This window comes from Tachyglossus aculeatus, chromosome 6, assembly GCF_015852505.1.
Source record: "Tachyglossus aculeatus isolate mTacAcu1 chromosome 6, mTacAcu1.pri, whole genome shotgun sequence".
In the NCBI taxonomy this organism is placed as follows: Eukaryota; Metazoa; Chordata; class Mammalia; order Monotremata; family Tachyglossidae; genus Tachyglossus; species Tachyglossus aculeatus.
Window position 1 is genome coordinate 34,208,192 of NC_052071.1, and position 26,300 is coordinate 34,234,491.

Consider the following 26,300-nt stretch of genomic DNA (forward strand, 5'->3'; position numbering starts at 1 on the left):
TACGATTGATTGATTGATTGATTGATTTTATTTTGTTAGTATGTTTGGTTTTGTCATCTGTCTCCCCCTTTTAGACTGTGAGCCCACTGTTGGGTAGGGACTGTCTCTAGATGTTGCCAACTTGGACTTCCCCAAGCGCTTAGTACAGTGCTCTGCATCATCATCATCATCAATCGTATTTATTGAGCGCTTACTGCGTAAGCGCTCAATAAATACGATTGATGATGCTGAGGCAGCTGAGGGGAGGCCCTCTCGCCCCGAGGGGGCGGGGCTTCTTCCCCCGGAAGTGGCCGGAAGGGCGGGGCAGGGAGCCGAACCGGAAGTGGTGTGGGGGGGTTCATGGCCGCCGGTGTCTCGGGGAAACCCTTCCGGGTGGGGGGGGAGGGAAGAGGAAGGGAGGTAGGAAGGTTTGTCTCGGAGCCGCCGCTGCCGCCCGGCGCTCCTCAGCCGCGACCCCCGGGCCGAGCGGCCGCCGTTTCCTGAGGCGGCGGCGGCCGCGACCATGGAGTGAGGGAGCCGCCCGGCCGGGACTGAAAACCGGGGTGAGCCGCCGGCGGCCTACGGAGGGGCTCGGGGCGGACTGTGTTGCCGACTTGTACTTCCCAAGCGCTTAGTACGGCGCTCAGCACCCAGTAAGCGCTCAATAAGTACGACTGATCGGTTGACTAACGTGCCTCCTTGTTTCCCCCACAGGCCTTGCCCGCGTCGCCTCAGGACCGGCGGCGGCGGCGGCAGGAAGAAGAAGCCCGGGAGGTCGAACGGCGGAAGCGGGGGCCTCTTTGTGTGGAGGCGGAGGGCGACGTCGCCTCGTCCTTTATCATCAGTCGTATTTACTGAGCGCTTACTATGTGCAGAGCACTGTACTGAGCGCTTGGGAAGTACAAAGTGGCAACATATAGAGACAGGCCCTACCCAACAGTAGGCTCTTTATTCATTCATTCAGTCAGTCAGTCTTATTTATTGAGCGCTGGGGAATAGAGACAACGGGCTCAACTCACAGCCCGTTCCGCCTCACCTCCATCCCCGCCTTCCTTTTCACCTCAATCTCTTAAGAAAGACAGCCCCATCTCGCCCCCCCCCCACTCCATTTTCTGCAGCAGCACCAATCAATCAATCGTATTTATTGAGCGCTTACTGTGTGCAGAGCACTGGACGAAGCGCTTGAGAAGTACAAGTTGGCAACATATAGAGGCAGTCCCTACCCAACAGCGGGCTCACAGTCTAAAAGGGGGAGACAGAGAACAAAACATACTAACAAAAGGGCCCGCGGGTTGTTTTATGCCGCTGGGAGGTGGCGAAGGGGAGACTGATGAGGGAATACAAGGTGGTGGTGTTAGGGAGCGGCGGGGTGGGTAAATCCGCCTTGACCGTACAGTTCGTCACGGGGACTTTCATTGAGAAATATGACCCCACCATTGAAGATTTCTACCGCAAGGAGATCGAAGTGGACTCTTCCCCCTCCGTGCTGGAGATCTTGGACACCGCAGGGACCGAGCAGTTTGCCTCCATGAGAGATCTCTACATCAAGAACGGCCAAGGTTTCATCCTCGTTTACAGTCTGGTTAATCAGCAGTCTTTCCAGGTAAGCGACTGGAAGTCTAATTGCTTAAAAGGGTGCCCGAACTAACCCTGAGCTATTCGTTAGTCCGTGGTTTGAGGGTATTCCTGGTAACTGGGGCCTGAAACCTCAGGCCCTGTTGTTACGTTTCTTTGTAAGAACAAATGTTCAAAGACAGAAGAAGCAGTGTGGGTCTGTCTCTTTTTAGGACTAGAGAAAGTGCAATAAAGGGAAAGGGATTTTACCGAGTACACATACTCGGTGATGGGTGTAATTGTAAAAATAATAATGATGGCATTTGTTAAGCGCTCACTATGTGCAAAGCACTGTTCTAAGCGCTGGGGAGGATACAAGGTGATCAGGTTGTTCCCACAGGGGGCTTACAGTCCTAGAGAAGCAGCGTGGCTCAGTGGAAAGAGCACAGGCTTGGGAGTCAGAGGTCATCATCATCAATCGTATTTATTGAGCGCTTCCTGTGTGCAGAGCACTGTACTAAGCCCTTGGGAAGTACAAATTGGCAACATATAGAGACAGTCCCTACCCAACAGTGGTCAAATCCCTGCTTCGCTGCATGTCAGCTGTGTGACTTTGGGCAAGTCACTTAACTTCTCTGTGTCTGTTACCTAATCTGTAAAATGGGAATTAAGATTGTGAGCCCCACGTGGGACAACCTGATCACCTTGTATCCTCCCCAGCGCTTAGAACGGTTCTCTCCACATAGTAAGCGCTTAACAAATACCAAAATTATTATTATTATTAATACCCATTTTACAGATGAGGTAACTGAGGCACAGAGAAGTTAAGTGACTTGCCCAAAGTCACACAGCAGACAAGCGGTGGAGCTGGAATTTGAACCCATGACCTCCAACCCCCAAGTCCATTCTCTTGCCTCTAGGCCACGCTTCTTCTCAGTGTACATGTACATACATCCTTAGGTCCCTCTCCTTTTTAGGGTGACCTGATGTGATGCTCATACCCAAAATGGAAAAAACAGTTAGCAGTCTTTACCAGTGATTGAAATCAGGCCACAGCATCAGGAAGGTGTTTTGGGTTTGTTTGGGTTTTTTGTTTCTCGCCACACGTTCCCATCATACACCTATATCTTCCAAGTAGTCTAGAGCAAGGACATCTAAAACTGGAAATAGCTTCAAGCGCATCACCTCCAGGCTCCAGGTCTTTTCATTGGCTTTAATTCTCACCCAGAGAAGGTGTTCAAGTGAAAGTGGAAGTTTGAGAGTGCCAACAAAAACCAGCCAAAAATATGAGCTAGCCTAAAACCTGGTGTAGTTCCATATGCCTCTGGAAATGGACTGCTTTATCCAAGGGAAATAAATGGACTTGGCTACCCTGATCATAGTGCAGATCTGTAGAACTTTGGGTTGTGTGATGTTTCACGGCCCAAAGTAGCACAGTGTTTTAGGGAAAACTGCCACTCACCCCTGCTTCCTCATCACCTTAGGAAGAACGTGAGCCAAATCACGCTGGTTAACTGTCCTTTGAAAAGAAGTAATATAATCATGTGATTCTCCCTAGCCCAAGGTTAGACATCATCTATGAAATGAAAGTGGTTTTTAGCTGAAGCACGCATTTAAAATTTATGCCTGTAAAGTGAGGCCCTTAAGGATATTATTCTTCAAAACTTGTTCATTTCTGTACAGTTAAAAATTGAAAATGTAGATGTGTTTATCTTTTTTTAATGGCATTTATTAAGCGCTTACTATGTGCAAAGCACAGTTCTAAGTGCTGGGGAGTTTAAAAGATGATCAGGTTGTCCCATGGGGGTGCTCACAGTCTTCATCCCTAATTTACAGATGAGGTAACTGAGGCACAGTGAAGTGACTTGCCCAAAGTCACACAGCTGCCACTTGGTGGAGCCGGAATTTGAACCCATGACCTCTGTCCCCAAAGCCCTTGCTCTTCCCACTGAGTCACGCTGCTTCTCCAGCAGCAAACTTTTTTTCATGTAGTGTCACTAATGAGGGTAGTTTCAGAAGTGTCCAAAAGTGCCAATTATTCAGTTTATGCAATAAGTCCTAAATAACGAGGAGCTAGGGTAACCAAACTAAAGTAGATGTAAAATGACCTTAAATTACAAAGCAGTGTGTTGTGAAAGTTCTTGTCAATTAGCTTGCTTAAAGTGTCATTTAAGAAATAGCTAAAGTTCCTATTTTATGTTTTCTTTTTTTTTTAATCAAGCCATCTCAACCTGGAAATCTCCTGAACAGGTTTTCCATTAAAAACTTCCAGGGAGTGGGAAACTATTCAACATTTTATCAGTTACATTTTGCATTTAGATTCCGAAGAAGCCAGACCCCTATGTTTACCCTGACTGGTGTTTTTGTAAAGCACTTTTTGAAAAAGAAAAGAGGTTTAAGATCAAGTTGTTGAATTTGATATGGTAAAGTTGTTGAATTTGATCAAAGGTATTTTTAATACTAAGCACCAGAAACTGTCAACTCTTGGGTGGGGATCAAAAAATGAATGGAACATTAGCCTTCTATGATAATGTTGAGTGTTGAATATCTCCCACCCAAAATGGATGAAATCTGGAATTTTTAAAGGATACTTTCAAGACATACCAATAAATTAGAGTAGTGCACAATATGGATTGATACATGTATGTTTGCCACTGGTCATCTACAGGTAATGCTGCTGTTTGTTCTCTCCCATTTAATGGTTTCCACCTAAGTATTTTCCCTCAAACATTTTTCACAGGCGTCAATATGTACTGACCTGTAGTGAGATAAAGGATCCAGGTATAGAAAAATGCCTAATCTACTTCATGAACATATGACTTATGTAGTAGTGATTATAATTATTAAATATTTACAGTGTGCAAAGGACTGTACCAACCATCAGGGGAAAAAGTGCATAAAGTTGTTTTCCAGTGGTTTGTATAACTTAAAAAAAATACGAACTAAGAAATAGTAACTGTGCAATTCATGAAATCAGAACCTAAATGCTCAGTTTCGTACCCATTTTACCTGTAGTTCAAATGAAAAAGATATTGGTCTAAATTTGTTAGTAGCCTTTGTTTAGCACTTAGTTTCTCATGTTTTCCAATTTGCCTTTTTGAGTACTGCCTTTAACTGTTAAAACAGTATAAAATATTTTGTTAATATTTTTCTGGAATGCCGTTAATCAGTTTATTCTCTAAATAGGATATCAAGCCAATGAGGGACCAAATTGTCAGAGTGAAGAGATATGAAAAAGTTCCACTCATCCTAGTGGGAAATAAAGTGGATCTGGAGTCCGAAAGGGAAGTCTTGTCTGCAGAAGGCAGAGCTCTGGCTCAGGAATGGGGCTGTCCATTCATGGAGACATCAGCAAAGAGTAAAACCATGGTGGATGAACTGTTCGCTGAGATAGTCAGGCAAATGAACTATGCCTCGCTGCCTGAAAAACAAGATCAGTGTTGTACAACTTGCATTGTCCAGTGAAAAAGATGAAGACAAACCTCAATCATGGCCATACAGAGCAGGTTAGTTGAATACACTTAAACTACTTGAGGCAGGTGAGTATTGCGTTTTTGAGTTAAATAAGAAAATAGTTGTTGCCACTTATTACATAAATTTTCCAAAGGAATACTTTTACTCAGTTGTATTTACTGTACGATTAAGCAACACCTGTCCCTCACCTTTGATGTGCTGGTTTTATCATCAAACATGCACAGTTTGACACTGATGTTGAAAGGTCGATGTGCACAGTGTCATAATTTTCCATTTGTGGCGGGGAAGGGCTGTAATTAAAGTCATCTGTGTCCTTAAAAAAAAGCTTGTCATTTAGCAGGTATCTCTTAACTGAGCTCTTTTGTTTATTCTACTTAATCATGACTTCAGGTTATAATCTTATGCTGATAGTGAAATCTTTACGCAGTTATTCCATAAAGGACCATGACTTCTGATGTACATGGGAGTAATGAGTGAAATTGTGCAAAAATTGTAGTTCTCATCACTTTTAAATGCTACATACTCATTTATTTTCATATTTCTGCAAAACCATACATCTATCCTGCTATCTCTTATTCCAGAATATGGCACCTAGTTAAGCATTCTGGTGATATTACATCTGCACAAACTTTATTCAGATGGAGAGCACTTGGCATTTAGATGCCTTAATTTGGCATTTACTGCCAAATTTTTCTTCTGATCTCTAATCCAGCTTCAGGTTTGAACAGATTCTATATGTGTCCTCCATTCAGGAAGCACATGGCTATCTGCAGCGCACCACAGATTCATTGAGCTAGGAGGAATTTCAAAATCATTGGTGCTTTCTGCCCCCAAGCAAATGAATACTTAACAATCTGAGGCATATGGATATTCTTTGCTCAAAGGTTGCAGGGATAGGAACTTCATACCTTCCCATGGTAATCCTTTCCAGTAATATATCATTCATTCAATCGTATTTATCACCCAGGTAATCAAGAAGTTCAAAGTTATGTCTTTTCATTAATAGAAAACCAGTTCCTTTTGTTCAGTTTTCAGTGGACAGGGAGAATTAGTGGTGAGCATCCTTCCCATAAAATGTTGTGGCCTTTTGAATACAATCAGTTTTTCAATAATCCAGTGTTTCTGTTCTTAAAGAACCCCACATTAACGAAAACCAGCATTGCAGTGTGCAGCCCAAGATGGATAGCCCACAGGAGTACAGTGGTTTCTTCTTATATTGCATCGTGTTCTATTCAGACACACAGCTGAAGAATATTCCTTAATTCTCCAACAGGATTCTCTCCAAAGTCTGAAGTAGACACATGTTTGGGAGAACTGTCTGTTCATGAAAACAGTTGTTATCTGACTCATCTCTTCTCCAGATTAAACAACTCTGATCCCCTTGATCTTTCCTCCGAAGACCTGTTTTCCAGAATTTTAACCATTTTTATCATTCTTCTCTAGACCCTTGCTACATCCTTTTCCATTCTTATTAATGAGCAGTGACCAAAATGACCTTTTACTCATAAAATAGGTATGGCAAGACAGCACAGTGGAAGGATTCCATCCAAACTCTTGTAACATCCCTTTCCATTCTTATTGAAGTACAGTGACCAAAAGTGGACCTGGTACTCATAATAAAGGTATGGCAAAGGCAGCATAGTGGAAGGACTACATCCAGACTTTGCCTGTCATGCTCCTTTTGATATACTCTGGTTCTCTGCTGGCTTTTTTAATAATGGCATTGTATAGCTGAAACTTCCTCAGCTTCTGAGTAAATTGGCAAGTTATGACACTCCAGATCTTTTGCTGCTGTTTTTGTGCCAGCTTTTCCTCCAGCCTGTTTTGGGGTTTTGTTTCTAAGTGCACTATTTTAATTTTATGCTGTTATTTTGGATAATTTTTCCAATATGCCCTGCTTTGATTTTGTTCCTGTTTTACAGAGCCTTGGCCCTACCCAATTTAGCCTAATCTGCTAATCTGTTAGGTTTGTTCTCGGTTTCTTCCTGCAGGTAAATCAATAAAGATATTGAATAGGCTAGGTCTTGGGCCCGATTCCCTGGAAACACACTTAAAAAGTTTCCCCTATTTGACCCTGAGCCATTTGTTGAATGCCCTCTCGTTGTGACTCAAGCCATCTGGGCACCCACTGAACCTTTGTCTTGGCCACTACTCTAGCAGCTTGTCAATGAAGTCAGTTGGGGTGGAGTCAAAAGCCGTTGTGAAATCTAGAAAAATTATGGTTACTCCTTTTCCTTTGATAGGCCTTTTGTAGTCTTAGGAGATCAGTTTGTTCTTCATAAAATCATTAGTAGCTTCCTTGTCTCTCAAACCCTTCTAGCTATCACTATCAATATCTTTTGGTTGTTTACTAAGAGAGTAAAATGTCTGCTTTCTTTCTGTTTGATTTTTTCTTGTGAACGCACCAAAGGGGATTTTTAAAATACAAGAAGTGCCTTCATATGACAGTCTAGAAAGGAGTGGCTTTCCTCAGCTGACACACTTCACGTCAATCATGAGACAGGCAAGGGAAAAAACACACCAGGCACTTCAAACAACAAATGTGACAGTACACCAAAGGTAATCTTGGTGTGTGCTCAGTGTGGTCAGAGCTGTCGGTCCCGAATTGGCCTTTTCAGTCGCATTCTCACCCATAAATAAATTTCACTGTCAGGGCAGCAATTTTGAATATCAAGCGTGCACCCACATGTGTCTGCACCATCCTTAACTGAGAAGTTTTAGACAACTCTGGTTCTAGTTCTTTCAGTTTTAGGGTCTGAGTTATATTGGTCACAACTTTTCCTGGGTAAGAATTCATAGATCATGATTTAAGATCATAAACTTAGCTCTAAGAGAAAAGGCATTTCAGTGTGGCAGATTTTGGGTATGTGTGTTCCTGTCTACAGCAAAAGAAGCTGAAATATTTTAAACTGAGTCCTCATGAGGAATTCAGATGGGTTTCAAGTGATAGTTTTCAGGGCCAGAGTTTTGAGCCTAGTATCCATGTGGAAAGAGCAGATTTTGCTTACCAGGTGGTTTGGGCTTTTTTTGCTGTTGGAGTGCATAGCAGTAGTAGGTTTAGATTATGTAAATATAAAGTTCCAAGGTGCCCCAAGATTGAACACCTCACCGGTGAATAATAGTCAGTTCCTGATTCTCTGGAGGGAAGAAGTTCCCTAAAAAGTCATGCTGAACAGGAGAGATGGTTTGAGTCTCATAGTGGGGCAGGGCAGGCCACAGTGTGGAAGAGGCAAGGCAAGCTCAGGGGTGGGAATTCATTTTGACTAGAGGGACCCTTAGAAAAGCTGGTGGTATGTGGAGGCTTGTGGAGAAGGTACAACCACTTCTGCCCATGTTGGCTTCATCCTGGCTCCAAGCTAGCCAAAACAACCACCTAGTGAAGTTTACTGACTGTATCCAAGGCAACAACTGAGACTGCATTCATTGGTGGTCCAGATATGTCCCACAGGCCAGAGCAAATGGATCCGTAGGTCAAATTTTGCCCACTTCTGTTTTAGATGCTCTTAATTAGAGGGAGGATTTGTTAATGCTCCTGGTGCTGCTTCTTTTAACTCATTTTGTTTATTCTTAGCACTTGTAAGTTTTGGTCATCTGGTTTTTTCCTGAGAAGATTGCTTCTTTACGATAATGATACCTAAGCTTGGCACCATGTTTACCAAGCTGGGTTTATGATCAGCTGCAGGAGAGTCATGGCAGGGAATTGCCTGGCCTACTGGAATGAGCACAGGGCTGGGAGTCAGGAGACCTGGGTTCTAATTCCCACTCTGCCCCAGGCCTCCTGTGTGACCTTGAACAAGGCAGTTAACTTCTCTGTGCCTCAGTTCCCTCATCTGTAAAATGGGGATTAACTATCTATTCTCTTCCAGCTTAGACTGATAGCCAATAGGGTCAGGGACTGTGTCTGATCTGATTGTATCCTCCCTAGTGCTTAGCATAGTGCTTGGCTCATAGTAAGCACTTAACAAATACTGCAGTTGTTACGTTATTAAAAATCCCTGAACAGGACCCAAGTGATGGCATTGAGCGTCTTCTCTCTGTAATTTATTTTCTTGTCTGTTCTTCTCTGCTAGACTGTAAAGTCCTTGAAGGGAAGGATCTTGTCTGCCAATTTATTTCACTGTCCCAAATGCTCAGTACAGTGCTCTGCACACAGTAGGCATTCCAAACATACTTTTGATTGTTTGATACTCCTGGATATGTGCTACTGCAGTACTTCCAGGACCACAGCAGTAACTGTGGATTGCTGCTTCATACAGTTCCTTCCCGAAGGATTTGGTAGGCAGTGTTCAAGCCAATCTACTTTTGCTCTTCCCCCTTCTCTCCCTCCCCACTCCCCCCACCATCCCCCAGAGCAACTCAATGGCTGAATTCCTTCTTTCATGCCTTTCTCGCCTAACCCTCCCTCTCCCCCAACCCATGTTATCAGTAAAAGATAACTCTTCATTCCTTGTCTCATCTCTGGGCCACCCTGTCCAAACTGTCAAAACATTTTAGATGCAGCCTTCTTGGAGTATTGTTGGGCAGAGAGGATGTAGGTTTTCAGGTCTCTTCCTGCAGATTCTAGAGGCCTGGACAGTGTAGCTCAGGGCCTTCCACTCCAGTGGCGAGTAGGGCTATCAGGTGCAGAGGATAGGGTGGTCCCAGTTCTCAGAATACTGCTCTTTGGACCCCAGCCCATGTGGTGCCACAAAACTCTTCAGTCTATTTGGGAGCACTGTACTGTGTGATAATTTCAGGAAGTCGCTTTCCTAGTGCAGGGTAGTTGTATTTGAGCCTTCCAAACCCTAGGGATCAAGAAGAAAAGGAAAACAGTAGTGGGAAGGGAAGAAAAACCGAAATGGTTGATTGTTCACATCTTTTGTTGCTTCGCTTCTATAGTTTTCTCATTTTAGCACCCACTAGCATCTCCCTTGAAAGATGGACGGGGCAGAAAGATCCTGGAACTAATCTGGGAGACTTTTCTACTTGTTAGTAGTTCTAACAACTTAGGTCGGGAGGTGTAATAATTATGACACCTATTAAGCGCCTTTACTGTAGTGCCTGGACTACAGTAAAGGCGCTTAGTAAGTATCATAATTATACACCTCCCGACCTAAGTTGTTAGAAGCACTGTACTAAGCACAGGGGTAGTTACAAAATCATCAGGTTGGGCACTGCCCCTGTCCTACATGGGGCTCATCAACTCCATAGAAAGGAATAGGATTTAATCTCCAATTGATAGATGAGGAAACTGAGGCACAGGGAAGTTAAATGACTTGCCCAGGATGAAGAGCAGACAAGTGGCAGAGCTAGGTTTAGAGCCTAGGTCCTCCGACTCCCAGGCTAGTGGTCTTTTCTCTGGACCACAGTGCTCAAGTTAAAATCGCTAAAATGAGGGTTGATTCTGGCTACTTCAAAATCGCTAAAATGAGGGTTGATTCTGGCTATCTCTAGTCCCCCTTTACAGTGAGTAATTTAAAATTGATAAAATAGATTAGAGAAATTGTACTTGAAAGTAGCAAAATTACTTTGCCTTATTTTTTTTAGTAGCTTAATTCATAGCTTGCCCAAAACTTATGAATAATCAAGTAAATGAAGTCGGAAAGGGAAGAAATTTTGTTCTGAAGTTGTCATTTATTTCGTTCTGAAGATGTCATTTATTTCGTTCTGGTCCTTTCTCCCAAAAGGGTGTGGAGCAAAGGAAACGGAGCCACATTTCTGATTAAAAACAAATACTCCCTAAAGTCTTTAATAGTCTGTGAAAGGCTTTTTTTTTTTAATTTGGTCATTTTTTAGTCCAACTACTTTTAAAAGGCAGGGGAATTCACTAGGATTTTCAGCGTTAGCTATAAAAATTACTGTGTTTAGATTTTAAGTGCTTTTCTCAATCTCATTCCCCAAATCTAGCTTGTTTCCTCTTTAAGAAGTCATAGGGATAGGGGTTAGAGCACGTAGCTACCTGCAGCAGTGCAAATATGCCCAGCGATGCTTTTCCTGGTTTGTGGGTGTCTGGCCGTTTCATGACTCTTCATTCCTTGTTTATTTTTTTCCATCCCTAAAATTAGACCATGTTGATAAGTTACTTGCTCATGGGTGTCATTTTTCCTCAATCTCCATGGCCAAGGACTGACATCAGTGAACCTGGCACAAATTACATCATAGAGTTGGAGCACTGCCTTGGAAGATGTACTGTGGCAGTAATATTGGCCAGATCCTGCCTTATGGGAGTACTCCTCAGGGAAATTCTAAAATGCGGGAGATGGAATGTACACTTTTGAGTACCATGATCAACTGATGGAAGAGATTCGTTTTACCAGAAACAAAGATATGTTGCCAAATTCCTCAGTTCAATCATTCAGTAAAAGCATTACTTAAAAGCCAATTTGGAATTGAAAGAGAATGCCAAAATACCTGGTCTGATATAAAACCAGTAGCTGGGGTATGATCTTCATTTAGACTGCTGCCATTATCATCAGTGAATCACAGGTGAGAAATACTTGGATTGTCAGTCATAGTAAAAAGCTACAAGTTATTTAATCTGGGGGTCAAATGCCAAAGCACCTAATATATGTTGAGTAAAATTTTATTCACAAAAATAAAACCAAATTATGTAAAGTTTTGAGTGAAAGTTTCTATTTCAGAAAAAAAATGGGCTGAATGGAATGGTGGAAACTAAAATTATAAACCAAGCATGTTTTGTGTTTTGCCTTGCATGCTGGATGTTATACTCTGTAATGTTTCTGGATGAGGTACAGATTTGGGTCCTGTAAACCAGAAAAGTTTTTCATTGTTAATAAGAGAAGTAACAGGACTGCCCTGGGAGCCATCAGGAGCAGTAGTCCCAGCCCCCAGGAGGGCCTTGGAAGCAGCTAGGAAGCTCGTTATTACTGCTATGGATTTGCGTCTTTCTGCTGATTTTGCTTGATTTGGTCTCCTGGGGCCTCAGGTGTGAAATTAGTCCAAATAACAGTGTAAATACAACTTTTATTTCCAAAACTATTTGAAAGCATCAAACTAAAAGAGCAAATGATAACTAAAGGTATGTTTGCCTTTCTCTTGCCGCTTACCAGGTAACACTTCACTTTTTGAATATTGATATAAGATTTAGAAAACTTAGCACTGTAGTGAATACAGTTTTCATACCTAGTTTGAATTAATACTGAAAAAGCCTAGTCTGAATTTAGCACGGTTCTCTAGTTCATGATTCTGTCTGATTTCATTTTGGGATACGTTTAATCAAACTGTAGGTATGTAACAGTTTAGCCCTGTTTGCTCATTTAATGTTATGAGGCAATTGATGATGGGCACAATTAGGATTTCTAATTCTATCTTAATCACTGCACTGCAATCTTCAGTGACCACCTTCTTGCCAAATCTGATTATTCTGTTCTAATCCTCTTTGACAGTGTCTTCAACCTCAGGGATCAGTCCCATTTTCCAGAGACACTATTTAATCTTGGGTTTCCTACTTGTTCTCTCCTTTCTTCTCTGGTTAATCCATCTCATTCTATTGTAGGTTCTTCCTCTGCCTCCCATTCCCTATTTGTGAGTGTCCCCTCTCAAGGCTCTGTTCTGGATCACCTTCTCATCTCAGCTTACACTCAGTCCCTTCAAAGCACTTCTGAGATCATATCTCCTGGAGGCCTTTTCTGGTGTATCACTAATCTCCCCCATTTTATATCCCCCTCACCCCCCCCCCAAAACTGCCACTTCAGGCCTTACATGCCACCCACACCCTTAACTTGAATATCACAGTCCCCATTAGCTTATTCCATATCAGTTGAATCCTCAAAGTAGTTTTCTTCAAAAATCACATTCGTACCATGCAAACCTCCCAGCTTTCATTCATTCATTCATTGTCATATTTATTGAGCGCTTACTGTGTGCAGAGCACTACTAAGCACTGGGGAAGTACTAGTCGGCAACATATAGAGACGGTCCCTACCCAGCAACGGGCTCACAGTCTAGAAGGGGGAGACGGACAACAAAACAGAACATGTAGACAAGTGGCAAAATCGTCAGAACAAATAGAATTAAAAGTTCTTTGCACATCATTAACAAAATAGAATAGTAAATATGTACAAGTAAGGTAGAGTAATAAATCTGTAAAAATGTATATACAAGTTCTGTGGGGAGGGGAAGGAGGTAGGGTGGGGGGATGGGGAGGAGGAGAGCACTTAGTGCTTAGTACAGTGCTCTGCAAACTAAGTGCTCAATAAATACGATTGAATGAATGAGAGGAAAAGGGGACCTCAGTCTGGGAAGGCCTCCTGGAGGAGGTGGGCTCTCAGTAGGGCTTTGAAGGGAGGAAGAGAACTAGCTTGGCGGATGTGTGGAAGGAGAGCATTCCAGGCCAGGGGAAGGACGTGGGCCGGGGGTCAACGGTGGGACAGACGAGAACGAGGTACAGTGAGGAGGTTAGCGGCAGAGGAGTGGAGGGTGCGGGCTGGGCTGTGGAAAGAGAGAAGGGAAGTGAGGTAGGCGGGGGTGAGGTGATGGAGAGCCTTGAAGCCGTGAGTGAGGAGTTTTTGCTTGATTAAGCTCAACTCTAGTATTAATGTTTTCCTGAGGCTGAGGGTTAAACTGGTGGATTATGCAGCTGTCAGTGCCTTGGTGAAGAATTATTCAAGTTTCAATGCACCTTTTATTTGCTGTTTAAAATAGTTTACTTAAAATCAGAAGATGCAGAAGGATGTCATTCAAGAATCAGAAACATTTTCCTAATGTAAAACTTCATCAAGATTTAAGTGTTTTCCTCTAATTGTATAATAGTTGGCATGTATGTTCAGAAAAAATAGCCACACATCCTGCTTTAAAGCAGTCATTGGTGGTTTGCTATTTTGGCATTTTGCAAACTTTATTAAAAGCTTTGGGTACAAATAAACCCACATTCTTATAGTCACCACTGAGGAAGTAGGAAGTGATACTTAAAACTGTTTCCATACCGTTTCTAGTAATACCAGGTTCCAGTAACAGTAGATCACACTCTGTGGGACATTTTCACTTGTACTAGTGGTTAAAGAAGATGGGGTACCATTTAAAACTTTGCTAAAAGTGACACCAAGTAGCAGGGAGTATCGGTGGTGAGAGAAGGGCGTGTACTGCATTGCCATGTAAGGGGGAGCTTGAGACGGGATATATCCTCAAGGGTAGGCACAGCATCTTTAATTTCTGCCTGTTCCCCAAGTGCATTCTACAGTGCTCTGAACCTGGTAGGTACTGGATTAAATAAATGACGATCCTGTTGATGAAAAACCCAGCCTGACCCCCTTGCCACTCCTGGAAGTTCTTCCAAGCCTATCTGCTCTTAACCGGGGGCGTGGCAGGGCTAATTTTGAATGGTCGGAAGCCCATGACCATTGGGCAGGTAAATCTGACAAGCAACCAACATCCTTGCTTTGATACCCTTGTGATCCTAGGATATGTTGTCTCAGTGCATGCTTATGTGGGTAAGTTACTATACCATGATACTACTGTACCGTAGATAGTCCTCTTTCTTAAGTGTATTGCCCCTTCCAAAATTTTCATTAAACAAAAAATGTTGTTAATTGCAGGTAAAACTCAGAGGAAATTTGCACAGATGCTGCTTTGGAGAACTTTACAGCCCAGGTTGCAGAGCTGAGCCTTGGTAAACCTGTCTCTCTCTTACAGCACATTGCCATACATCTAATTAAGTGCATAAGGTCGGTGGCCTTCAAGATCTACAGACCTTAAACAGGAATGCTTAGCACGTTTACCATAAGTTAAGTCTGTTCTTTATCAATCAGTCCTTTTATAGCTTTCTAAGTTCGTATTAATGGCTAATATGCAAGAGTTCATTTTTAATATTTTAATTGATTTCTTTAATCAATTTCTGAACTTGTATTTATTAAATACTTAAACTCAGTATTACCTACTCAATGCCTTTTACAAGAAAGTTTTAACGGAGAATAAATTGAGCCTTAAAAAAATGGTTACTTCTGTATATTACCTCGCAACAGTGCTTAATTCTATTTACAGAATATTTCTCCTGAAATGGTTGGTCAATACTAAGAGATTTTTACATGTGACAGTATTGTAAGACAAAAACTGAAGATCGTGGTTTGCCTGTATGGATTGAATATCCCTTTTCAGCTGAGAGCTGCTTGGAACATAAATAATTGTGATTCATTCTAAAAAGTGGAGAGTGCTATTTGAAATGGAGCTCTTCAACCATCTAGCAAAATTGTGAAAACCACATGGTTTTAAAAACCTTATGTCATTTGCAGCAGCTTTGAATTGTAGCAGTGGGATCCTCCTTTCTGTGGAATTTTAAATTGAGTTAATGGCCGATTTAGGAATGCCTTTGAAAAGGGATCTTGGAGTCCTTGGTAAATAATGCCTGTACCTAAGCAGAGATAGCTCAGCTTTGTCTGACAGGTTAGTAAGTGTTACCTAGTGGGCTGCTGCACATGTAAATTGAATGCAAATAAAATGATTTTACATTTTCTAGTTCCTAATATTTGTCTTTCTGAATAATATTTTAAAGCAATATTTGTTAAAGTTTTCTTGCACTGTCACAAAAGCTTTTTAGTTATTTCCCTGTAAACAGGTTAGTATTTGAAACAAAACCAGTTGTAACATAGTAGGGGAAAGCACCAAGTTTCAGTGCTACTAACTGTACGTGGGCTTTAAGCAGCCATTGCCTTCCATGTTGTTTACCCGATCAACATATTTTGTCTGAATACTTGAAAATTTTAACAGCAACACAGGTGAATGAAAATGTATAAAGAACAGATGAGATTCTTTTTTTTTAACATTATTACATGAGCTTTTTTCAGCAATGGTTTAAAATTGTGTACTTGTTTTGGTTTTGCAGAACTTAGTAACTGCAGCTCACCTACTGCACCAAAGTTATAGATTTTAGGAGCCCAGCTTTAGTCATTTGAACATGCTTCTAATTAAAACAAAACAAAAAGGAACAAAAGCAGGAAGACATTTTGACCTGTAATAACTAAATAACTTTGTCAAGGAAAGCTCTAGTATTCACAGTGATAGTTAAAGAAGTTTTAGCAACTGTAATGTGAAAGAGCTAAATAAAAGTAGCTTAAATCAACAATAACTACAATTATGAGATTTATCGATCACTATGACCATGGCTCTTATTGAGCAGGGTGTCAGATTTCAATTACTTGACTCTTTGAGTTGTGGAATTATGAGAAAATTCTAAAGCCCTGTTCTTGGACACACAGGCATCCTATATTATTGGAGTAGAGGGAATAGTTGAAATCTATTTTTCCCCATTGGTACAAAGTTTATGAACTGCTTGAACCTGATACTTAATTTAGGTTTGCACTTTAATACCAGACTTAAAACCAAACACTGAATTCAAAGTAGATTAAGTGGTGATTGTTGATCTGTACTAGATGTAGTAAATAATAGAAGATTCAAGTAATTCATGAAGATTTTAGTTTTCTGAAAAACTTGGGCTTGATTTTTATACAGTGTTTTTTCTCCTATAGGTAGTTTTATCAAAGTATTCATCATCATTGACCTCAGCAGAAAAATTGACTTGAATTAGCTTAGAATGACAAGAATGGGGGAAAGTGAGAGGTAAAGATGGTTTCTCCAGCACATTTTTTTAAAAAGGGACCAAAAGTTATTTTAGGCTTCCTCAATAGATTGCATGTGAAGTTGCTTATTAGAATAAGAAACTAATATTAAATACAATATATGTATTGTCTCTATTATGACATATGTTTAGGAGTTGTTCAAATCACTGCAGAAGGGCTCTGCAAATAAAATAATGTAACCTAACATCATGTATCTAATGTACTGTATCTTTATCAGTGAAAGGTGAAATCTGGACTATCAAGTGCAAAAATAGAACAATGACCTATAAAACTTTGTAAAATAAAAGTTTTTCCAATAGATTTCATTCTCTTCATTTTGTAAGACAACCCTATGGTCCACCTGTTTGTAACTTTTTTAATAAAATAGACATCTGTATTACTGAGGTGGGTGCATTGCCTTATTTGTGAAGTTTTGTTTTTGCCCCATTTGATTAATGTATGTCTCATTTCTGTAATTGAAAGCATTTACTTTTTACTTTTTAGCATTTGTAATGTCTGTAGTAATCTGGCAGAAGACACAAAATGTTAGTCTTTTTAAGATGCAGTTTTTGGGGTTTTTTTTCTGTTACAGTATGTGTATACAAATAGACATTCACATCAATAAGATTTAGGTAGTTTGTGTGTAGCTTAAGATACTTTACTAGTGGTTGAATTCTTAAGATGAATGTAAATGTAGCTTTTTTTGCCTTTTTTCTCTCTGTTTCTTAGCTACCGGTGCTTGGCTGTCTACATTTGATCTGAATTAGCTATATTTTTAGTTGGACATATAGGTTTTTTGATTTTCACAAAGCCCTCTGGTAATGTATAATGACCAATTCATATTGGCGTGTTTGTACTGTAATTGGAGTATTTGACATTGAAAGCCATTAAGTGCTCTGGGACTGAAATTAAGAAATTTTCATGATCGAGTATAAGGAAATCTTAACTATTCTTTTTTTACAGAGTAAGGAGCTATCCTAAGGAGCTACTAATGAGGGGTGGAGGGGAGAGAGAGAGAGATTAATTTTCCTTCTCTTACCCAACCATCTTTTTGAGAGATTAGAACCAGCCACATTTGAGTATAAATTTGTTGACTGTACTAATAAGGTAAATTTGATGGGTTTAGCCAAACAACCTTCAGTAGAGAAGCAGCATGGCTTAGTGGAAAGAGCCACGGGCCTGAGAGTCAAAAGGTCTTGGGTTCTAATGCCAGCTCCACCACTTGTCTGCTGTGTGACCTTGCACAAGTCACTTCACTTCTCTGGGCCTCAGTTACCTCATCTGTAAAATGGGGGTTGAGACTAAGAGCTCCATATGGGGCAGGGACTGTGTCCAACCTTATTTGTTTGAATCCACCCCAGGGCTTAGTACAGTGCCTGGCACATAGTAAGCACTTAGCAAATACCATAATTATTATTATTAGAGTATCTTAAGTCATACAACCTACTTGAATGTATTGATAATTGTGGAGTAAAAAGGAAGTTGAACAAGTAAAAACATGTGGATGCTGATGTGGAGGGACCTTTTCAAAATTATCACTCCCAGGTGGGGTTGAGGGGGCAAAAAAAACCACTTGCATGAATTAGCCCAAAATTGGCATTCTAAAATGTGAGATTAAATTGATGTGATCTTTGGCCAACAGAGTTTCAGGCTCTTGAACTGTAGAGTGGTAAAATAGCATTTTCTATTCATGTACGTATATCCATACATATGTGCAAATATAAAAAAGTGAAGGAATAAGGCTTTTTTCCGCTGGGCGTTTTCCTTGCCTTTGTGTTGCTCTTGTGGGGAACAGGCTCTTTGTGCTTTTAATTGCTGATTATTTAAGTTAAATTCAGGGGAGGAAACCCTAGGATGGATTACTCAAAATCACAAGTACAATTCTGTGGTTTAAAACTGCATTCAAAACCCCTCCTCCATATTGTTATTTAGTCACAGTAGGAGGATATGTTGTTATGAATATAGGCAAGAAGGTTCTGGTTTGTTGTGGGCAGGTAATGTATCTGGTATATTGTGTTGTGTTCTCCCAAGCACTGAGTTCAGTGCCCTGCACACAGTAAGTACTCAATAAATATAACTGATTGGTGTTGGGCCTGTTCTGTTTTTTAAGCCCATGCACCTGGTTTAGCAGAGTCAAATAGACTGTATGAAGATGTCTTGGGTGTTATTTACGGGGAAGCAAAGTCACGCTGGCTGTTGCAGTAAAAAGAAACTGCTACAAGGAGGGAGGGAGTTTTGAGGTGGAGCGTGTCCCCGTCTGTCTACATCTCATACATCCAATCCCCAACAAACTCAACTACTCTAGGCTGTTTGGTTACCCTGTGTTCTGAATATATTTGTGATAAATCCAGTAGTAAAAGTTTTGTGCAAACCTGCCATCAAGATTTTTTTTCTTCTCCAGAAACAGCCACAGGCAAGCACACCATCATATTCTCTCAAGCCTCCTCTCTGATTTTGTTCTAGCATTACCATGTAGTGGGGAGCAGCATAAGGTGCACAGTTCTCTTTGGATGGAGCTGAGAGCATGTGTTCCTAGTCCTGGACAGTCTGTCCAGGTGGTGTGGGTAAAAAATTGCCCAACCAATGAATGATCCTACATATCCCATTGCTGCTAGAGTGTTGTGTTCTCTTTAAAGAGGAGTGAGTCCAGATGGTCCTCTTATTAACACTGGACCATCATCCACTGTGGATATGGTAAAATCTGGATAGGAGCAGTCACTTCATCGTAATAGCCTGAGGCTTGAAGCAGGGTCAAGGTAAGGAAATGCATGACTCAGGTAAGATACTATTTTCTGAGTAGCACTGATGTATCAGGCACTTTTCAGACATCTAGAAGAAAGGTTGTTGCCTTTTCTGGATTTTATCCAATTTTTTTGTCACTCTGTCACAAGGACAGATAAAATTGTCAATTTTCTAATATCTGAAATTCTAAATATATTTGGTCATCTATTTTGTGCCTCTAAAATCCACAAAAATTAAGGAGGTGAGGAAACTGGAGCAGGAAATGGTCAACCTGGCTGTGGATTAATTCCCTCAAATTTATCAGAGGTCGAATGGAGACAAGATTATCTTTGGTTGATTTGGCAAACCCTGCACTTCTGCAAACTCACTCCTGCCTTTCTGTGTCCAATGAACTGTCAAATGAGCCTTAATGCAGGGGCACCAGTTCCACTGGGGCAAAGAGGAGCCATCACCCCCTGCAACTGCCACTCTGGGGGCAAAGGCAGTAGTCAAACCTTGTAGCTTTTTGAACAGGGCCGTTTGCCATAGATAGTCTACTCCCATTCCTTAAAGTTGGAGAGGAATGCAAGTTGACAGCTCCGTGTTTTGCCCCCTTCTTGCCCAGTAACAAGTTTAGCTTCCTTTTCTCCTTATGCGTTAAGGTTCCAGGCCTGAACTTCTCCTTGTGCCAAGGGGAATTCTGAAGATGAACAAAGGGCTTATCTTGCCCCTGGCCCAGCCAGGGAGCCTTAGGGGAGGAGAAGGGTGGGAAGGACAATCCAGGGGCTCTGTGGGCCAACTGGAGTGGGCTGTTTTGTCCTAGCTTGACCCCAGAGCCTGGTGAGAGTTCTGGGGAGAAGGGCAGGGACTCCTCACCCCCGCTAGCCTTGAGATCTGGAATTTGTTGGGTGCTTTTTGCACCCCAACTTGTTCTGGGAGACCTCTGCAAGCCATTCCCACCTCCTCAGAGCCATGTTTCAGGTTCAGTCCAGCACTTACAATGAAAATTTGGCACCCCTGCTAGGGTACTTATTGTTCATAGTTTAGAGACTCTAGGCAAGCTTCATTTTTTTCAAATTAATACTGTAGTTCTATCAGAACTGAATTTTGATTTGGTTGTTTACTGAAGTTAATTGAAGCAGATACTTGTGATGTTATTGGGAGGCAAGTTTCAAGTGTTGTATTAAAAGGACAACAAACATCTTCAAAAACAAGAGGCATTCAAATTAATTAGTTTTCATTTTAAATGCAAGTTTTAATAAGCATTTCCTTTCAATATGAAAAACTTAGAATGCTGAGTTAAGATTCCAGTGATTCAGAGAAGTGGCATGGCCTAGTGTCTGGAAGTCAGAAGGATCTGGGTGCTAATCCCAGCTCTGCCACTTATCTGCTGTGTGACCTTGGGTAAATCTCGTAACTGCCCTGTCCCTCAGCTATCTCATCTGTAAAATGGGGATTAAGACTGGGCCATGGACTGACTCTGTCCAACCTGATTAGCTTGTACCTATCCCACAGTGCCTGGCATATAGTAAGCGCATAACAAATACCATAAAAATTCAGCCTTCGCCTTCCCCTTAGTTTATCCTTAGATTGGAAAAAACCTTTCCTACTTCTATTCAGTGTTTGAACTTCACTCAGTTTCCAATCTGTTTCTCAATTCAAAATGATGAATGAAAATGTTCTTTCTAAGCTTGCAGATGAAGCTGCTGCTATTTAATGCTGGATATCACCGTAGTAGTTTGGGTCTTGTTTTTTTCCAATTCACTGGTGTAATCAATCAATCAATGGTATTGAACGCTCATTGTGTGCAGAGCTCTGTACTTAAGCATTAGGGAGAATACAATACAACCAGGAACTCACAGCACAGGGGGAGACACACATTAAAATAAATTATGGATGTGTGCATAAGTGCTATGGGACTTAGGGTGGGGTGAATAGCAAGTGCATCGGGACTCTGAAGGGAGAGGGAGGAGGGAAAATGAGGGCTTAGTTAAGGAATGCCTCTTGAAGGAGATTTGATTTTTAAATAGACTTTAAAGGTGGGGACAGTAGTGGTATCCAGCCGGGGGGAGCATGTGGGCTAGGGTCAGCAGAGAGATGGATGAGATTGCAGTACAGTGAGTAGGTAGGCATTGGAGGGACCAAGTGGCGGCTGGATTATAGTAGGAAATCAAAAACGTAAGAAAAGAGGTGGCAAGCTGAGTGTAACTTTTAAATTTGATCATAACAATTGCTAAGATTGGGTGTGAACTAATGGTCCATCCAGCCCAGCATTCTGTCTAACAGAGTTATCTGTTGATAACTGAAAAACTATGGTTACCCTCCTAAACATTCATCTTTGTGGTTGTGGTGTACCATCTAAATCCAAAAGTTTTTCCTCTGAATCCCTAACTTTCCCCTAGTCACCCCTGAACATTTCTTGTATCAGATTTTACAATTATAATAATCGTGTTTAAGGACTATGTGCCCAGTACTGGGGTTGGCACAGTTTAAGCCGATTGGGTACAGTCCCAGTCCCACATGGAGTTCACAGTCTAAGGGAAAAGGAGAAAAAGTGTTTTATCCCCATTTTTACAGATGCAGAAACCCAGGCAGAGAGAAATTTAGTGACTTGCTTAAGGTCACCTAGGTGGTCTCCTGCCCCCCCAGGCCCATGCACTTTCCACTAGACCACACAGCTTCTCAGTTTAGCCAAATCCCTTTGGCACCTACTGATATTTTCAGCCTGCACAACTTCTTGTGATAATGTGATACATATTTTTACCACTTAATTTATGAAGTGTTTCATTTTGTTTGTTTTTAACTGATCGCCTTTGGTGACTCTCCATGCTGGCAGAGCCCACTTGTACAAATGTGTGGGATCCAATTTGAACCAAAACTGATATTCAGAAGAAGTCAGAAACTTAGGCTTAGAACACCAGATGCCTGGGAACTACATTTCCAAGGAGATAAAGGTCTACATTTTCCAAAGCTAGCTGGAAGTGAGAGCCAATTATGCCAGGTGGAGCTTTTAAATTCAAGTCCTGACTGACATTTTGGTGTTCTCTCTTCTGCCATCTGAAGATCCAGTGCTTAGAACAGTGATTTGCATATAGTAAGTGCTTAATAAATGCCATCATTATTATTATTATTCTTATCCTGGGAGCCTTGCTGTGGACCCTTTATGCTGCGTATGAGTCCACCTGCTCAGAAGTTTGTGTATCTTGAGGGATTTCATTTATAATAGTTTATGTATATCAAAACCTGTGTGTATGTTTAGACATTTAGGTCCAGGCTAGATATTTGCTAACCGTATCTAAGGGCTGTCTAACCTTGACGGACTAGCTCCCACTAAATGCCTCATGGATAGAAACTGCAGTCCTCTAATTGGAAAGGCTAATCTGAGACATCTTAAAAAGCTCCAAATCTAGGCATCTTCTCATCATGTAACATTGAAGAACAATTCTTTGTTGTCCCTGTCCGCACCCTTGGTGATTTTGTGGACTTCAGTCGTGTCTTTCTGGACTGGAGAGTTCTAGCCTTTTCTGTCATTGTAATGAAACTTTTCCATCCCTCTGGTCATTTTGATTGCCTTTCTCCAGTTCTGTGCTCTTTTCCTCTTTGAAATAGGATAACTGGCACAATATTCTAGATGCAGGCCTATGATAGTTTTGTATATGGTTTTAATTATGTAAGACTGTGAGCCCCAAGTGAGACAGGGACTGTGTCCATCCTGATTCGCTTGTATCTATCAGTGCTTAGTACAGCGCCTGGCACATAGTAGGTGCTTAACAAATACCATAAAAATAGATTTGAAACAATAGTTCCCCAATTTCCCTTTGAATTTAGAACCCTCCAATGAACGCCATCTAGTAATTGGCTAAACTAGTTTTTCAGTGTGTTTGGAAACACCCTGGTATGACTGCAGCTTGATCCAATTCCTCTGAACTGGGTGTAGGAAGCTCAGTAAAGAGTGAATTTAAGAAGTAGTTGAACTACTTGGCTATGCTCTTCGTAATCTGTGGGTGCATTTTGTGTGCTTACTAATGCTTAGCCAGCTTTCTACTGCTGCCATCCCTGAAGAATCATTACTTTGGCATCTTTTGTATGACATTCTTCAACTTTAGAGAAGCAGCGTGGCTTAGTGGAAAGAGCACAGGCTTTGGAGTCAGAGGTCATGGGTTCAAACCCCGGCTCTGCCAATTGTCAGCTATGTGACTTTGGGCAAGTCACATAACTTTTCTGTGCCTCAGTTACCTCATCTGTAAAATGGGGATGAAGACTGTGAGCCCCCCGAGGGACAACCTGATCACCTTGTAACCTCCCCAGCGCTTAGAACAAATGCTTTGCACATAGTAAGTGCTTACCATTATTATTTATCTGCTCTATTCCCTGTTTGCTTGTGAGTTTGTGTCTTGTTCTGGACCTTTTCATTCTGACTTGGATGAACTTTCCATTTTTACAGGAGGACATTTTCCCCCTTGTGACTTCTTGTGCCTTGCTAGAGAGCAAAACAGGGTTTCTGTTTGGCCACATGGCTTTTGTTATTCTGGAGCACACATTTTATCTGGGACTCTAAATTGTGTTTTATAATAGTCCATAGTCACTAGTTTTTTAGCTAATCCATTCAGATTTTTCCTTACATTCATGTTTTTTTGTAGTTTCCTTTTCTAAAATTGAATGTCCTTGGGTTGGGATTTTTTGACCTTTATTATAAGAGCATTAAATTTTATTTGTAAATATTTTCAGAGCAAAATCTGAATATGTTATCTTTTCTTGTGTGTTCTAGGACTAGTTTTTCCAGGGCTTGTGTCCTAACCAAGAACTTTACTTTCACTTCAATCTGTGTGAAGATAATTGAAGTTCCATTGTTCCTCCTAGACATATTTTTCCAACTTCCCCAATGTCATCTAACATTTACTGATCACTTTTCCCATTCAATCAATCAATCAGTAGTATTTATTGAGAGCTTACTGTGTACCAAGCACCATACTATTTGGGAGAATTAAATACATCAGGGTTGGTACACACATTCTCTGCCACTGAGCAGTTCTAATTAGTTTTAAGCTTGAAATTTCTATCCAGAGGGATCTCATTACTTTCTAGTATTTGTCTTACTCAGTTCTATCCAAATTTCAACTACCAGCAGTCTCACACAGTCCAGTATGAAATGAAATAGCAGCTCTTTCTTGCCCTTCCCATTCCTCCTCCTCCCCAATTTACCCAAAGTTGACATTCAACATCCCACAGTAGACACTGATGAGGGCTACTGAGAAACAATAACTGCTGTAAGAATTTGCCTGTAGGCCTTTGTGGTTTGAAAAACATTACATTTAATTTGGCACCTCACCAAAATTTTTCTTAATAATTTTTTATGTCTTCTGTGATGATAAAATGCAATAGTTTTTTGTTCTGCTTTGATGTTGTTACCTGCTTTGGAGCAGAAGGGGGGAAATTTCCAAGCTTGTTTTTGTCAAATTGTTACTAACCAAGAAGGTGATGGAAATTACCAGGTTAGAATCTATATTAGTCAGATGAATTTCCCCAAACAAATGGTTCTCAGAAGGAGGAGTGTATCGACCTCCTTTGTAAATTCTGTAGCAATTTCTTAAAGTCTCTCCAGTTCTTGGTAGGGTATAGTTCCAAATTCAAAGGTCCTACATATTGCACTGATGGGGTACAGTGAAGAATATAATTTCCAGAAAAACATTTATATTACCAGGATTTTTTCTATTACTTTATTTTTAAAGAGTGGCTATTTTTGTAATGAACATAGAATATAACATTCTAGTTCCATTCTATCCTATTGTTGCTAATGGCTCCTAAATGAATAGAAATACTTTTGGGGTTGGTGACAGGGTGCTGAAAAAATCCAGATGTATTTAGATGTAAGTATCCTTACTACAATCTGATTACTAATTTCACATGGGAGGTAGGAAATCAAGATTAACCAGTATTCTCTTAAATGCAAGTAGATAAATGTTAATATTTTGCATTTTTGTAACACTTTTAATAGCATATGTACAAGAGGCTCTTGCTTAGAATTCTTAGATTGCGTCCTGAAAATGAGGTAAGTCTTCATTTAATCAACCACTATCTAAAAATGTAATATCTTGCTGCAGTTTTCCTTCCTAGAAAATTTTCATGGTATTTCACATTACCCACCCTCCTTATTTTTTTTTCCCAAAAATAAGGAATTCAACCATTCTGACATTAGCATTGTTGACTTTCATTAGCTTGTACCAGCTGTTGGTCAGGATTGGTCACAATCCCAAATAGAGAAATGCCCCATAATGTTTTATAGTTGTTGTCATTACTGTATTCAGGCTGACCACCCAAATGTAAGTATAGCATCCAGAAGATGGAGCCACTTAACTAGCAAAACTCCTTTCTTCGTAATTCGGCTCCCAACAAATTCCCTTTCTTTGAAGAGTATAACCCAGGGCTCCTTACATGTTAATTTCTCAGTGCTTCTTGAAGAAGAGTGAAAAATGTGTGGGAACCCAAAGAACTTAACAGCAGCAAATCCTGTTTTCTCAGGCTAACCAAAGATGGAGAGAGATGAGGATAGAGAGAAGTACATTTCCCTTATTAAAAATTAAGCATTTTCTCCAGTCTCTAATAATTTCATAATAATTGCCATCTGTTAGCTTTTTCAATGTCAATGGAAAGTTTTCCTCCATTCAGAGGACCTGGTTCCTGAAAATACATAAGTGTTACCTTATGTAGTCATTTTAAAATTAACCAGAAAGGTGTTTTCTTTGCCTTTAAGAAGCTTGCAGTCTTCACCCAATGGGCTAGAGTAAAGGAAAAAAAAAGTGATTGATGCAGCTGTTGGTTGAAGATATGTCAAGAGGAATGAAGTGTGTTCTCAATATCTGATGTCTAAATCACTTTTCCATGAGAATGAGAACAGGCAGATGGAAAGGTACGAGTGTTAAAATGTTAACCTGAAATGTTCCCTTACGTTGAAACACTTCTCCCATGCAACTTATGATGCAAACTTCTGGAGGTTTAAGCAGAAAATAAACTGTGGGGAAGATT

General features: G+C 40.8%; 1 protein-coding gene across 1 annotated transcript; it reads left to right on the forward strand.

Annotated features, from left to right (window-relative positions):
• The first annotated feature begins 1,193 nt into the window (after nucleotides 1–1,193).
• RAP2C (RAP2C, member of RAS oncogene family) lies at nucleotides 1,194–16,958 on the forward strand. Its single transcript, XM_038748267.1, has 3 exons — nucleotides 1,194–1,582; nucleotides 4,720–5,039; nucleotides 14,541–16,958. Exons 1-2 carry the CDS (start codon nucleotides 1,310–1,312, stop codon nucleotides 4,996–4,998), a joined length of 552 nt encoding a protein of 183 aa, XP_038604195.1. The 5' UTR covers nucleotides 1,194–1,309; the 3' UTR covers nucleotides 4,999–5,039; nucleotides 14,541–16,958.
• The last annotated feature ends 9,342 nt before the right edge of the window (nucleotides 16,959–26,300 follow it).